General features: G+C 39.4%; 2 protein-coding genes across 2 annotated transcripts in view; one reads left to right on the top strand and one right to left on the bottom strand.

Annotated features, from left to right (window-relative positions):
• Positions 1-12,901, bottom strand: part of CLHC1 (clathrin heavy chain linker domain containing 1) — a 48,533-nt gene extending 35,632 nt beyond the window's left edge. The window contains exons 1-14 of the mRNA XM_066995519.1: positions 12,434-12,901; positions 12,102-12,348; positions 11,113-11,300; positions 10,329-10,459; positions 8,803-9,026; positions 8,531-8,720; positions 8,068-8,119; positions 7,019-7,125; positions 6,735-6,741; positions 5,494-5,688; positions 4,513-4,715; positions 3,575-3,748; positions 2,428-2,589; positions 324-449 (exon numbers count right to left, since the gene is read on the bottom strand). Of these exons, the coding sequence (XP_066851620.1) occupies positions 403-449; positions 2,428-2,589; positions 3,575-3,748; positions 4,513-4,715; positions 5,494-5,688; positions 6,735-6,741; positions 7,019-7,125; positions 8,068-8,119; positions 8,531-8,720; positions 8,803-9,026; positions 10,329-10,459; positions 11,113-11,300; positions 12,102-12,263 (1,842 nt within the window). The 5' untranslated portion in view covers positions 12,264-12,348; positions 12,434-12,901 and the 3' untranslated portion in view covers positions 324-402. The remainder of the gene's footprint in view (positions 1-323; positions 450-2,427; positions 2,590-3,574; positions 3,749-4,512; positions 4,716-5,493; positions 5,689-6,734; positions 6,742-7,018; positions 7,126-8,067; positions 8,120-8,530; positions 8,721-8,802; positions 9,027-10,328; positions 10,460-11,112; positions 11,301-12,101; positions 12,349-12,433) is intronic.
• A 5-nt stretch (positions 12,902-12,906) lies between these two features.
• On the top strand, positions 12,907-14,952 carry RPS27A (ribosomal protein S27a). The gene is made up of 5 exons (XM_048060930.1): positions 12,907-13,064; positions 13,407-13,461; positions 13,553-13,638; positions 14,334-14,465; positions 14,770-14,952. Exons 1-5 carry the CDS (start codon positions 13,017-13,019, stop codon positions 14,917-14,919), a joined length of 471 nt encoding a protein of 156 aa, XP_047916887.1. The 5' UTR covers positions 12,907-13,016; the 3' UTR covers positions 14,920-14,952.
• The last annotated feature ends 691 nt before the right edge of the window (positions 14,953-15,643 follow it).

The raw sequence follows: 15,643 nt of genomic DNA, 5'->3' as shown, positions 1-15,643 counted from the left end.
ATCAGGTTACAATACATACAATGTATCTAAGATCAAATGCTCACCCCACCTTATCATATAATAATTGTGACAACTATTAGGATAACGATCCTTTGTTACTCATTACATATATGAGAAATAGCACCATTGAAACTAATAGATGCACACCAGCAAAAAACAGAATGAGAAAATTGAACCTGAGGTTTCAATAGGCACAGTCACGTATAATAATGAATCCATTTTCATCTGGCACAGACTGTCCAAAGCAAGTTGGTCACTAGTAAAATTCAAGAATTTCATAACTAAATTAGATTGCGTAAGTGGGAAGAGAAACGTCTACTGACCTCTGAGTTCATCATGTGTGATGATACCGGACTCTGGAAAAAGCTTTCCAATGGAATTCCACTGCTCCACATTTCACAGTCAGAAAGTGTAGAAGTCTGTGGTCGCTCTGGGGGTGTCAAGCTGAGCTAAGGAAGAGATCAGGTCTCAGTAAAGAATGCTTCAGTTCTGTTACAGAAATAACTATCTCAATCTGGAAAATAAGCATTTTGTGAACACTGCATTTCTTATAAAACCAAGTGGTCCCCAAAGCATGTTAGTAATTCTGGAGAAATGTACTCAAATGTTAGTCAAAATTCAGCTGCAATTGTATGTAAATTAAACATCACCTAAGTATTTTTTTTTCCTGAATACACGCAGAAATAGGTGCCATAATAAATATTTTCAATCTCATTGTTCCTTACTTTCTTCTGACAATTTCACCTCCTTCTCCCCCCTTTCCTTCAAACAGAATTTTATCAAATGCCTTTTGACTTTTAAAAATGTTTTAAATTCTTTGTCAACATAGCAGATGTAATACAAAATAATATATATTAGCTTAAAAAAGAAATTCTACCTGGGAAAAGATGTGATCAGCTGAGACAACTACAAAGGCGTCCTGGCAAGGCCTTGCTCCTTCGCATCACAGAAGTTACATTTTTCTACAACACCGAAGAGCTACTAAAACAGCCAGTCTTTGATAGATTTGAACCACTCAAGGTTAAAGTTGTAATGTTCATTATAACGACTGTATCCCTAATGAAACCTTCATAAACTACAAGCTCTTCAGAGCAGTAATAATTCACAAGTATTTGGAAACACGTTATTAAGTGACAGGAATTACTATATATATATATATATATATATATATAATATATATGTGTGTATGTGTGTATTTATATGTTTAACAGTAATTTATTTCAGAAAATGTCAATATATTTATGTATTTAATTTAAGGGTTATATTTAGAAGTCATTATTCTAAACGTTAAAAATGGAAATTGGATACCCCTCTCTGTTCTTGATTCACACCCAATACTTAAAATATCTGCAGACTTATATTTTTCTTCTTTTAAAGAAAGTTCTCTTGTGAATCTTAACTCTTCAGATTCACCCATATAACAAATATTTCCTATTAACTTTTTAAAATGCAAAAATGCATTAAAAATTAAAAAAAAAAATAACAACACAGCAATAGTCATATCTAGCTTAATTATAGAGATATCTGTTATTTGGGAACATGTAGCACAGTGACAGCAATAGATGACATTCAGCATTCTTCCTGTTTATACTGGTTGTGGGCTGAGAGCTAAAAACAGGCTCTGCCAACACGCACCCAGCATAAGACTATAGTTGGACATCTTCCTTTTTCTAAGGCTGAATCACCCATCTCTTAATAACTGATCCAAGCTAAGTAAGACTTCCAGTACTGGCTCTTACATTGCAATATGGTCACTTAATTCCCACAGGAATCCAAGAAGCAGTTGGATGTGCAGAACTGAAACCTAACTTTGTTCTAAGCAAGCACTTGTTGCATTTTGACAGGATTTGTTAGATTATCAGGATAATCTAACTTGTACTATGACTCTAGTGATGGTGACCTTTCTGGCCTACCAGAAAAAAAAAAAAAAGAAAAAGGCATTAGGGTGAGTCTACCTTGCACAATGCCCTATTGTACAGTGCCCTCAGAACGATGATCCATGAACACCAGTTTCCCTTACCCACACTGATTCCAAACCCTGTGCAGTATCTCCCTCCAGCACTACCCTAAAAGACAGACGTGATGTACTGAAGCTGAGAACAGGGTGGATAAAAGAAATGTGTATCATTACCACAGTACACCACTCCAGAGTGTCATATGCCAACTTTCTTCTACATTAAGGATACATTTCCAGTTAAACAAAACACTGCCATGAACACATTCTCACACAGACACATTAAGAGCGATGAATAACTGATACTTGCTGGTAAAATAATTCTCAGTACTGTTTTCTGCATGCTTACTGTTTACTGTAATTCATATAAAGAGCTAAATGGACTCTTCACTTGACTGCTGTAACAGCTCCCTCTGTTGTTACACAGGAAAACTACTAGAAAACCTGTTCCATTATCCTTGTGTCTTTTTCACCTTCAAGTCGTGAATTGTCAAACACTCCATCCTGTGAGGTGAGGACTGACACAATTTTCTGAGATAACTTTTCATGCTTATTTTCTGCACAGGTAACTGCTATCTTACTGTAGTCTTCCCAAGTGCTGACAGTGTCACTTAGAACAATCTGTTCCAAAGCATCTAAGGGAAATAAAAAAAAAAAAAGAAAAAAATAAAAAGAAAAAATAAAAAGAAAAATAAAAAATAAAAAAAAAGAAAAAAACATTATATATATAAAGACCCTGTATTTGCCTCAATAAGCTCTGTATTAATCATATTAGGGATACTGCACAAATCAGATGGATCAGTTTTTTTCAGATGGATTATAAATCCTATGATTGAGGAAAGAACAGCTGATCACATTAAAGACTTATAAGAAAAGCAGTCTTTAATTGAAAAGGATTAAAGGCTAAAATCTTTGATTAAACTCAAAATCATTTCTGAAACCCAGAAGAGCAATAGAACGACAGAGAAGTGGCAGACACCAAAGTTAAGAGCAGTTAAGGGCAAGATACAATATATACAATAGATGGAAATAACCATTCCTGAGTTTCTTGGCTAAGTCTAGGCAAATAAGCATTACTTTTCCTGCAGACTCTGCAGCACATGCTGCCCATGTGGTTTGTTGCAGCTGTCTGTCCTTGGCTTGAGCTCACGTTGCCTGAAGACTTCTGTACCTGGCAGTGTAAACGCTCTGGGAACTTACAAATCTTACATCAAAGTAGGACTTTGGTTATTTCTTTTTTATGTCCTAAGCAGTAAATAAGTTACTGGTTGTCCAAGAGGCAGCCTACAGAGTCTCTGCTAGAAGCAAGCAAAGTGCCTGCACAATTATTTCAGTGGTTTGTTTGCCCCAAGGGGTGCTCTGTGCAACAGCAAAGACTGAACCTGTGTGTGTGAGAGCAAGCAGGATGGGCTGTGAAATCTGACGTGAGTGACCCTCATCCCTGTGGGAGCTTCAGAAGACGCAAGAATGCACAGTTCAGCTTGCTGTGAAGGAAAAGCTTTTATTTAGTTTCCATTATAAACAAGGAGCACTGAATCCACAGTAATTTACAGGCTGAAACTGGAGTTGAATTAAAATGTCAAGTCTGAAAGTTTGTTATTCAAATTTTGCTGTGCTTACTTTTATTGTTCATTTCCTCCAACAGCTGAAAGCCATGCTTTTTGTGTTTGGCTGAGATAAAAGACAGGATTGTAGCCCCCACAGATGAAAATGGTGGTTTTCTAATCCACTGTTGACTGAGACAGCGAATTAATGCAGTGCTAGGACAGTTTTCCAATAAGAAGAAGTAATCATCTGAAAATCAAACACCAAGATTATTATATATTTGCACATGGTCACTTCTACCCTTCCTCACTATAAAAGAACACAACAATTTTCCTAAACACTGTGGAAAAGCTACTATGTGATTAAAATCTAACCTTCATTTACTTGGAAAAAAAAAATCTTTTCTGTAATTATTTTAGAAATCTCACAGAATGAGAAAATGAGCACACAGCAGAAAAGAACTTAATATTGAAAATCCGCCTTTAAAATGATTTGGAATATGGTCAGGGAATAAAATAAGAAAAAATAATAAAATAAGCATGAAAAACTGTAACTTAACTGAGCAACAACATTCTAAGCAAGAATACATATAGAAGAAAAAAATGACACAGCCAGAAGTCAGCTAAGTGGAAAGGAACCTAATAAAGAACATAGGACACCCTTCTTTCCTTTCATTGTTTGATTAATAAACTCATGATCCTCCAGAGGGCTAAATCTCTGAGACTTCCTGCAAGCCTCCTACTGGGGTTTTGGGAAATCCCTCCAGTGTTTTTCAAACAAGGGTACAAAAAGAAATTCCTTATTTCAGAAGATCACGCATTGATATTATGATAAAGCATACAGGGTCTTTTAATCAGAGTTCTTGAGGTCTACTTAAACATGATGAGAAGTTCAGATTTCGATTCACTTCAAATTCCTTCTGTACAAATGTGGTCCAAAGCATCGTCATTATACCTAAAATAAATAAACGGTAGAACAATCATGAAAGACAATACAAGCGCCTTATTATTTACCTAAAGAAAAATGCTCCACTTGCTGAATATAATCCGCTGCTCCAGCAATTTGGCCCTGTTTACACAGGCACAACACAACTTTTTTGTATGCACCAGAATGACCATATGCAGCCTGAGCCAAAGCCAGGCATTCCGACATGTTGTTTGGCTCCTCTTTCCCATAATCATAAATAACGTCTCCCACTGCCTCAGAAAAGGTTAGTCTGAAGAAGACAAGGCAACAAAACAGGCCAGCATTCCTAATATGCTTTGTAACTTCAGAATATTTCAAAATGAGCTCCAACATAAGTGGATTGTATAGATGGGCATATTTCTACATGTATAACTATTAAACTATACCCCTTTTTCTTTCTGCCTCCCTTGCAGCCTTAATTCTCTACATTTTAAAAAGTAGCCTCTTCCTTCTCTTTCTTAATGTCTGAACTGCCACAGAAAGTAATAGCAACCAATGGGACATGTCTTTTAGAGATTACTGCAATTCCAGTCTGTGGCAGCTGGGAGGAACATTCTTACATTCCTCCTGGACATGGGAGATTCAAAGCTGCTTTCAGAGAAAAGGAAATGCTCGGGTTTCTGGCATCAAGAGAAGAATGAAAGAAACCCGTCTTTCAGTAATTACAGTTTTCTTAATCCACAGTATGGTGTGAAAAACTTGCATCTGTATAGTTTTTAACTACAGCATAAGAGAAAAGAGTCTCAAACAAAACTGGACTCGGCAGTGCTGCAAGAAAGGTTGACAGCAACGAAACCAAAATGTGTTCTTCAGAACTTGCCGTTGACAACGCTTATTTGATCTATGCTCATATTGAAGTTAAGATTTAACAGTGGGTTTAATAGGAGAATCAAAAGAAGGAAAAAAATAGGAGAATCAAAAAGGATTAATGTATGTACATTAATGTATTTTTGGTTGTTTTGTTTCAAAGGGTTTAGTTTGAAGAAAAGGAAAAGCCTCATGGACCTCAGTGCAGAAGACCCACATACCTTTGCTGTGTAACCCAATGGTTTACCAGGTTTAATTGTTTTTCAGACAACGCACATTTAATTGCTTCCAGAATTACAGGTAAATTTGGAAGGTGTCCAGCTGCAGTACTTGCATTTATGAGAGTGTCAAAATACTTCAGCAAGGGCAGATTTCTCCCTTCAAGACAGCTAAGAGCTAGTGTTGAAAACAAAAGTCACCCAGAAAAGTACAAAGAGAAAAGTAACTTTCACTATTTAAGACTTCTTAAGTTTTAGTCTTTGTTTGCTGACACACACCAAAGGCCTCTAACACAATTCTTAGCAAATCTTCTCTGAGGTTGTGTCATATGCAATGCTACATTAATCGCTCAAAATGAAGGTTGCTCAGAACTGAAGGCACAGGAATCATGACAGTATTTTACCATTGACAGGTAATGGTAAATCTCAGGGGGAGAGATGGTTGGGTATTTAAGCCATATAGTTTTTAAGGTGAAAATGCAAGAAATAACATTGTAAATGCCTTCTTACTGCTTTTGGAATATAAGATCTTCTGTTAAGACTGATTTAGTAAATTTGTAATTCAGATCCCACATATTAGCTTATCACAGTTCTTCTCTTGGTTATTACCTTTAAAATTGAATGAAAGCCAATAAAAATATGTACACACACACAAAAAATGTTGATCTTTTAAAGTTCAACCACGCCCCTACGATTCCTTCCAGATGAAGAACAAAATATTCAGCTGCTCCGATCTCTGATACCACCACTACCACTGAATTTTGCATTTCCAAATACAAGCCAAAACATTGACACAAAGACAAAATTATATAGACTATTTTTCATTTACCTGGGATATTTAAAATCAGCAATAGTTTTTACATATCTTAGATTTCAGAAACTATTTTTAATGCAGCTAACTGGAATATGGCTTTACAGCTCAAAAGGCTAGGCTTACACAGTTAACACATATAACAGTCAAACTAGCAGGTGGACTAGCAGGTGGTTCTTGTCTACTACATGTCACCCCTCAGTAGAAACAAAAACAATTTCAGCACAGCTTTAGGAACAGCTTTACACTAGACCTTAAGACCATGGTAACAGGAATTATACTTCTGCAGACCCTGAGCCCCAGAGTGATGGAAAAGGCCTTGCCTGTAACATAATGAAGTCTATTAGCTAGTTGTAATTTCACCAGCCACACATTTTTTGAAAAGCTTACATAACTGTTTATGTTCCATTCTTTTCCCTAACCCAGTGCTTACCCCAGTGCTGCTCCAACAGTAAAAACAGAAACAAAACAACAACTGTTGTAAGCTAGCTATCTCCTTTCCTGCCTTTCAGGGCATGTGCTTAACATAGAACAAAGGAGAAAGAAAAAGCCTTACAATTTTTTTGTATTCAATTTGGAATTTTAAATGTAAGCCTCAAACCCCCACCAAAAAAAAAAAAATCTTGTTTGATAAATCCCAAGATCCTAAGCACTAAAACAACTAGCTTGACATCAACTAAGGTCCAGTAAGAATGGATCCAATTATCAAGTTCTTACATTTAAGATTCTTTAGAGCCTCTTCATTACAGAGAATTCCTCCAGGAGAGTTTATTGCACACATTGCTGCAGCATCATACTGACCACTTGAAAATAATTCACTGAAACTAGTAAAGAGGAAGAAAAAATACAGAGTATATGCTTTGCAAACACTAAATAAATACACATACACAAAATGGCTGGCTAGTGAATAGCAATCCAGTCAAGAATCCTAAATTAAAAAAATAGCTTAAAAAAATATATTTTAACCTAGTACATCTTTATCGCGTTTTCCAGTATGAAGCAGCAATTTTCGTTCCCCACACATCTAGTTACGTTTCTTCTGCCTCACTACCTAGCGCTTCTGAGAGTGTCCATAATGAAAACTGAGAAATCTAAGAGGGAGTTATCTGGGCAATTGTAAAGAGAAATCAACTGTATTTTAATATAAGGCTTGTAAAAGATTGTGATTTAGGAGGAACTAAGAAAATTAATCAATTGCCAGAAACAGAAGTGAGTTACTTCTGTTTAACAGTTACACAGCAGGCTATACGAGATGAGTTGATAAACTAATTCCTATTTTTAAAATCAAGTGATTATTTAGTGATGAGATCTAGGCATCTAGAAGTAAGCCTCTGCATTGGATGCTTTAGAAAAGACCAGTAATGTCCAATTTCCTTCACGTATCTGGACACTTTTGAAAAACCCTCAATTTCATCAAATCCTCAGTTTTGAAAAAAAACCTACATTTTCACCCATAGGTACAAAACCATATATATTTAAAATTAGCTTGTCAGTTTTCACAACACAAGGAAGTAAGCTAATCATACACCTCAACAGGTGGTCTCTTCAATGTCAGTCCCGTTAGAAAAAGGACCAAAGAAGAGCCTCTGAAAGCGGACAAACCTTTGATATAATGTCTATGTCTAAATGCCAGCACTTTTTACAAGCTCCAAAAGGGTCACAAAAAAAAAAAAAAAGGAAGGACTGCATTCAGGCATCCAGTATGATATATTAGCTCCAATGTTGTAAACTGCTAATGCAGAGCACAATAACAATATTCTTTTTACCTTTCAAAATATTCAAGTGAATCCTCAGCCACTTTACTAGGGACATCAAGAGCTGAAATATAAGATATGGCAGTGTAGGGTAATCACAGTACTACCTCAACAAGCAAATCAGCATTAAAAGTGCTAAAGCATTTAAAAACAAAACAACAACAACAAAAAACTTTAACAACTGATACATTTATATGAAGGCATATAATTTAAGCTGAAAATATTTTCATGTATTTTTAAAGAATTGAAACAATCTCCTTAAGTGGATGATTGTTTAAGACACACCTTTTGCCACATCAGTTAAACTCTAAAGACAGTTTTCCCGCCAGTGCCCTCAAAAATGAAATATCTCTCTGGAAAAGAGAGACGGAGAAAATACTATCTTAAAGACCGAACTCTTAGTTCACTACAGCTGACTGTCTACTCTCACACTCTCATTCTTGACTGTTCTGACATTTTATTTTAATGATTTTACCTCTTTCATCATTTTTCGTGATCTGAGAGGGGACATTTTGCAGGGTGATAGTCCTGTCTGATTTTGCACAGGCAGAAATAGCATTTGCAACTAATGAAATTCTACAGATAGTTGAAGAGGGAAAAAGGTATGTTATCAGAAGAGTTTCATGAATGCAGAAATATTCATCATAGGATCTGCAGTATCTGTATTAATAATTGATTCATGTCCTGAGGCTTAATCTGTAAGACTTTAAAAAATGTCAATGTGACAGAAAGAACATATCAAAAGGAAGTGTTGCAGATGCTTGTGAACCTGAGCTTCAGCTTTTCCCTCTTTGCTTCAGCTGTATCTCTTATGGTCAGTAAGTGCAAGAGTTCTTGTTCTAATTTTGTCTTTTTCTGATGAGGGATGTACTTCCCGTTCCCATCTTTTTTCAATTCCAGCAACCATCTGTCTAACTGAGCGAGATGTTTAGAAAGAGATTCCAAGCTGAGAGATTCCTCTACACTCAGACCTGTGGGAGAACAAAATGCCTTTCATGAGCTCTCAGCATCCCTCTTGCAAATCTCTTCCAGGTCTTTCTTTTGAGGAAATCCAGCAATAACTCTGAATCATAGAATCATAGAATATCCCGAGTTGGAAGGGACCCATAAGGATCATCAAGTCCAACTCTGCTGGACTCTCTCAAGTCACAAGACACAGGAGATACAGAGGTCTGATTATATACTCTGTTTTGCTCTCTGCTTCTCCTCTAAGTTAATTCCTTACACTCTTTTTTTGTTTTGTTTTGTTTTTGTCTGTCATGGAGTTCAGATGTGATGCTCAGTCTCATAAGGTTCTCCTGTTGCAATTCACACTTGGCTCACATCCTTGCCATCCTGAATACCTCAGCACTATCAGGAAAGATGATACTTTTTGTTTCTACTCTCCATTTTCTATCTTTTAAACAAATATTTATACAAGGAAAGACTTTGCTTCTTACGCTGCATGACTTATTTCAAAGATTTGCCTGAAGCCTTTTGAAAAATCATGGTTGTGTCATGTCACCCCACCCACATGCAACCTCCCTGCAAAAAATGGAAGGACCTCCCCAAGCAAAGGTAATGTTCACTCTTCCCAAACAAGCTCTATTTAGACGCACATCCACTTACGCTGCATCTCTTATTATTTTTCCTGTTTGGACTTCAATCTTGCAGATCTGTAATTCTCTAAATCTCTCACATCCTTACTTCCAACAGGCATCAGATTTGCCACCTTCTGGTCCTCAGAGGACCTATTCAGTAGCCAAATTGCTGCTCCCATAACCACCTATGAAAAGGTGCCTATAAAACACCATAAAGCAACCCAGGGGCACATTTCAGTTGGTGTGAGATGGGGCCAGTTACATCCTTGTGCCTTGTTGAGTCCTCATTCTTGCAGATGCCAACAAGATCCGCTGCAGACGGGTTTAAGTTGGAGCTTTAAGGAATGCCCTGGCTTGCATAAAAGACCAGAACAATCAGCTGCTGCAGATCCAGCAAGCACAACCAACTCTCTCTATGCCTGCCCTGGGGTTAGCCCTCATAAGTCCTCAACTCCTGCTTGTCATCCCAAATAAGTGAGAGGCTGAGCCAGTGGTAAAGACAGGCTTTTTCACTCCCTCTGTTCTGGGCAAAAAATAGTAAAGCCGTCTGATGACAGGAACACGGGCTGATTTGCATCTCACTGATAAACTGCAGTATTCTGGGTGGCTTGCCTTTTTATTTGGTAATCATTATTACTTAAAAACATACCTAATGTAGAAGAAATGCTCACAATAGCAGAACCTTGGATTTACCTGGGATGGGCTTAGCAGGATGTACTGTTTTCTCTTGTGTGACAAAGGTTTCAGAGGGCACCTTTCCTATATTTTGAATTTTTAATATTTCATTTTTAATTTTTGCAGAATTCTTCTCAATAGCTTTTATTCTGGGAAAACAAATGAACAAAAACCCCAAACAAACAACACAGGAACTGTTACCTGGTCATTTTTAATACATCAGGCTGCAAGAATATCAGTACCAAAAGTTTCTGAACTTGCTTGGTCTCACACTGTTTTGCTGTTTTCTGCTCCCCAGTTTGCCATATTCTATTTCAGACTGCACATAGCAAGATAATTGGCTCCTTGCAGAATTCTACTAGATAAATGCAGCTATATAGTACCTTCTTAATATAAGACTAAACTGGGGAAAAGTTAGCAATTCACTTTCTTTTCTGTATTTCTCAGCATCAGACAATGCATTTTAGCAATGACTGTTCTCTGTTAGGTTATATCATTCTTATAAATTGTGAGACAGATGTGTAACTCCCAAGCCTGATCCTATATTACCGTGCAAGCAAAGCCTTTGCTGATTTCACCTCAGCTTTAACTGCGCAAGAATCAGCACCAGGATCCGAAGAACGGAAATCTAACGGCAACTTTTAGCAAGGTTTTATACAATCACTGGGAACTTCCATACAAAACAAACAAAACAACCAACAATTAAAACATAAAAAAGTGTCAGAAGTCAACTACACTTAAATTATTTACATCCTAATTAAAACAACATATTTTGTTCTAAGCATCATGAGAGAGAGCTTACTTGTCTTCAAGCTCCATTGCTCTTTTCCTATAGTATAACAGAGCTGTGCACTCAGATTCCAGAGCTTTTAATCTCCCACAAAGAAAAAACGCATTCCTTTGGCCATTCTTAATTCTGGTAATAAATGCCTTATATTCCTGTTTGATTGAAGTCAGGATGTTCTTGTACGCACTAACATACTCTATTATCTGTGAATGTATTTTTGGATGCAGTATTTGTGGGAAGAGAATCAACAACAAAAATCTTTCTGGAACTTTCTAATACATGATAGCTTTAAAAGAAAATGGCTAGACAAAACAATACTTCTTAGATCAAGCTCTACACCACCACTCTAACATAATAAAAAAGAGCTTCAAAAACAGGCTTGGAAAACCAAAGGTACAGGGGCCACACGTTAGTATGTTAAAATAAGTGAAGATGTAAAAGTAGACAGAGTAACCTTCATTCCTACTTATCCAGAAAGCTAGGTGTGCAAGAGTGTCTTATTTATTTATTCACAGCATCTTCCATTTCAGTCAGAATCTGAAAAAGGCAGATGGAATCAGGCAGGCAGGAGTCCTTCAGAAGCTTCAGAAACAACTTTTCAGCCTAACTGAAGAGCAGTTGATGCTCACACAGGGCATATGGGGTAAATGTCATGAGTCTTTATAGTTATGCGGTTTTTCTCCTGTTTCCAGGCAGCTTTATGTTTTACCATTTCAAATTTGAAAAAAAAAAAAAAAAAGTTAAGAAAAGGGGTTATCAAGCATGAACACTACTATAATATAACTTCTGGTACTATGAATTCATCATAATGGCTTCTATTTGACTGTAGCGTACATAGTGGGCATAAAAGAAATGGATAAAAATGCACCAACCTTTGATCCGTGTAAAAATACCTACACTTCACCATTGGTCTGTTTGTGTATTCTTCCTCAGAAAACAAAGCTGCAAACCACTGTCAGTGTGAGCTATATTGGTCTTGCTCATTTACCTGAGAAATATATTACCTTGTCAAATACATTACTGTATATAATGTAGCACTCCTCAGAGGACCCTTGCTCAGCACAGCCCAGTTTTTCAGTTTCTGTCAGTATGTTTCCTCGTATGCTCTCCAGAAACCTCCTGTCCTTCTCCAAAAGGAAGGGAGGGTTTCTCTGCTCCCCCTCCATGGCTTAGCATAGCAACCTGGCACCTTTCTGACAGAGAATCTAAACCTCCCTCCTGCTTTATTTAACGCGTGCTTCAGATCAAAACCTGGAAGAAAAGTTGAAATTGTTAAAAGTGCACCAGGGGTTTCGAAATTAATGTGACTCTCAGTACTGTTCCGTACCTAACTTACCTAAGACTTTTCTAGAAAATTCTAAGGATATTTGCCCAACAAATGCAGGCAGGATTTGTAGGCGTTTAAATTGCCTTCACGGAACTAGAAGGAGATGAGGGACCAGATTTCTGGGACTTCGCGCTGCAGCGCCGACTTGTGGAAACACAGCTACACGGCTACCGGGGGGGGGGAAGGAAAAACAAAACAAAACAAAACAAAAAAAAGGCGGTCCCTAATGCGCCGGCAGTCTGCATGTGCACGGCCCCTCTGTGCAGAGAACTCCGGACTTCCACCGCCTGGCGCCCACAGCGCGAGAGGAGCCGCGATGCATCATGGGGGCTGCAGTTCCCCTTCCCTCGCGGTCCCGCCTTCCGCCTACGACTCCCATGGCGCACTTCGGCTGTGGGGGTGAGACTACAGCTCCCAGCAGGCCGCAGCGCGGCTGGCTGCGGTGAGGCACGCCGGGAGCCGTAGTCCCGCCGCACTGCCCGCCCTTCCTGCGGCGGGGGTGGAAACCCCGTGCGGTGCGGCGCGGCGCTCTTTCGGGGCGCCGCCATTCCGGGAGCAGGTCGGGGAGCTGCGCGGCGCGGCCGGGCTCGCCATGCAGATCTTCGTGAAGACCCTCACGGGGAAAACCATCACCCTCGAGGTGAGGCTGCGCCCACCACCCCGCCCCGCCCCGGCACCGGGTCGACCGTGGCTCGCCGCGTCCAGGCCTCCGCGCTGCCGCTCGCCGCCGGGCCGGGCCGGGCCGTGCCGTGCCTCGGGAGCCGGTGCCCGGCGGAGCCCGGCGCTGGACACGGAAGGGGCGGAACGAAAGGCGCGGCTGCACGGCAGAGGCCGCGCTGGAGCTGCGGAGGGCTAAATGGCCGCGGCAGGGCCGGCGGCGTGCCCGAAATGGCTGCTGCTTCCCCTGCAGCCCCGCGCTAATTACATGGCAAAGCGTGAATATAAACGTGTCTTACATCCCCGCTGCCTTGTTTCGTAACAGGTTGAGCCTTCCGATACCATAGAAAATGTAAAAGCCAAGATCCAGGATAAGGAAGGTAAGGTCGAGATGCACGTTTTGCTTTCTCCTCAGTTAGGGTGGGTCACGGTTTGTATTTCTCACGTGTTCCTCCTTTCTGCCCCTATCAGGGATTCCTCCTGATCAGCAGCGACTGATTTTTGCTGGTAAGCAGTTAGAGGATGGACGCACGCTGTCTGACTACAACATTCAAAAAGTGAGTAGGAAATGCTGAGAGGAGCGCGGTACCACCTGGTGCTGTAGGAGCAGACTGGCTGTAGGTTGTGAGCCTAAAAAGTGCTTCAAATAGATTGAAACAAATTGATGAGGGGAGGTGGCACTCTAGCTTGGGAAGTACTGATGCTAAGACTAGATCTGGCAGTTGCTGCAGTGGAGGTCGTATCTTCAGGTCAGAAGGAAACATTTCTGAGAGCTACTTCATTGCTTCTCTTTTGTCAGCTCTGTAAGTTGGCACTTTCTGGTGAGTGATTTTAGGGGGCTAATGTGGAAACTGCTGCTGACCTCTGTCAGATGAGCAGCAATGCAACTAGAAAATGGAAGACCAGATTATTTTTACAGTAACAAATTGGTGATAGATTGGCTTAGTCACATCATGAAACTGTATTCTGCAATTTTAGTTAAAACCGAGGAATACAATCACAATACTTTTAATAGTATTTGAACCTTTAAGGCTTTGGGATGTGACAGCACACAGTTCTCTGGTGCCTGCTCATTTGCATACTAACGAGTGAAAAATCCTTTAAGAGTTTTCCTAGTTGGCTGGAGGTTGAAATTCTGCTATTTAAGTATTAGCTGTAGATAAAAGAAAAGGCCTGCTTAAATACTACTCTTGGCTTGTGAAAGCATTTTGACTCTTTCAAATGGTATCAAATTTTCTTATTTTACAAATAGGAATCAACCCTTCACCTTGTGTTGAGACTTCGTGGTGGTGCTAAGAAAAGGAAGAAGAAGTCTTACACTACTCCCAAGAAGAACAAGCATAAGAGAAAGAAGGTTAAACTTGCAGTGCTTAAGTACTACAAGGTATGTAAAACTAACTAGATGAAGCTCGATGAATGCTTTGCTCTCACCAGGAAGGGACTAGTTAAAGCATACAAAGCCTGTAACCAGTCTGTGTGTCACCCAGTGTATTTAAAGTCCTTCTGTTTGCAAATACCCCATCTCTTAAATAAAACAGAAGTTTGTTGCAGTCAGGCACTTCAGAACTTTCTGTGTCAGATTCCTGAAAGCAATCCCAAAAGCTGCTTTGTCAAAGAAAAGTACTTGAAAATAATTTGTGCTAAAAGGTGGTGAGTATGTATGAGATGTTGCCTCTTGCCCTTGACAGGTGGATGAGAACGGCAAGATCAGTCGTCTGCGCCGAGAGTGCCCCTCTGAGGAGTGTGGAGCAGGAGTCTTCATGGCTAGCCACTTTGACAGACACTATTGTGGCAAGTGCTGTCTGACATACTGCTTCAATAAACCAGAGGACAAGTAAATGTATTAGACAATAAAAATCTGAAGTTCTGTACTGTTTAGAGATTTATTTCTGCACTGTATTTCCTCTTCACTGGTAAGACGAAGTTTTGTAAAGTCTTGTTCTGTGCCTGTTTTTGGGAGATGAGGTTCTTTTACCAAGAAGAAGGGAAAAAACAGCTATGCAAAGACCGCAGGAGAATCTTTTCCAGATCTCTTAGTTCTGAGGCTCATCTAACATAAATATTTAGTGATTTAGTACTTCAAATACACACCGTGCAAGCACCCTTCCTAAGTTTTTTTCAAAAATATTCCGTTCCCCCAGTTATGGTCAGGCATGAAACTGCTTTTGACCTGTTTTTCACAGCATTAGCCAGTCATGAACAAATATTCCTAGAAATGTATTTGAAGGAAGCAGGGTGTATTTGTATTCTCTTTTTGTTCTGCCATAGCTAACTCTTAACTGTAAGTGGTCTATTTAAACATGAGTAGATAGCACTGCAGTTCTTATCAGGAAACCTGGGAGACCACAAAGTCTGAAATCATATGCAAAATCAGTACTAGAGCAAAGGGGGGTCCTCACCATGAAGATCGTATACTGAAAAAATGGTACCAGCACCCTTGCGAGGGAAGAAAAAGAGGGCTCAGCTATTTCGAAATCAATAAAGTCAGAAGTATTTACACCTTGATGGCTTTACACACACAAAGTGCTTGCAGTTAGGGTCATTCATCTGGTGCTCCAATGA

The sequence above is a fragment of the Anser cygnoides genome, chromosome 3, assembly GCF_040182565.1.
Source record: "Anser cygnoides isolate HZ-2024a breed goose chromosome 3, Taihu_goose_T2T_genome, whole genome shotgun sequence".
Lineage (NCBI taxonomy): Eukaryota > Metazoa > Chordata > Aves > Anseriformes > Anatidae > Anser > Anser cygnoides.
Note: the sequence above shows the minus strand (reverse complement) of the source record. Positions and strands in the feature narration are given on the sequence as shown.

Excerpts from the sequence above, each read along its gene's own strand:
- RPS27A (XM_048060930.1), top strand. The coding sequence starts at position 13,017 with ATGCAGATCTTCGTGAAGACCCTCACGGGGAAAACCATCACCCTCGAG. Across the intron at positions 13,639-14,333 it reads CTGACTACAACATTCAAAAA|GAATCAACCCTTCACCTTGT; the intron begins GTGAGTAGGAAA and ends TTTTACAAATAG. Across the intron at positions 14,466-14,769 it reads CAGTGCTTAAGTACTACAAG|GTGGATGAGAACGGCAAGAT; the intron begins GTATGTAAAACT and ends TGCCCTTGACAG.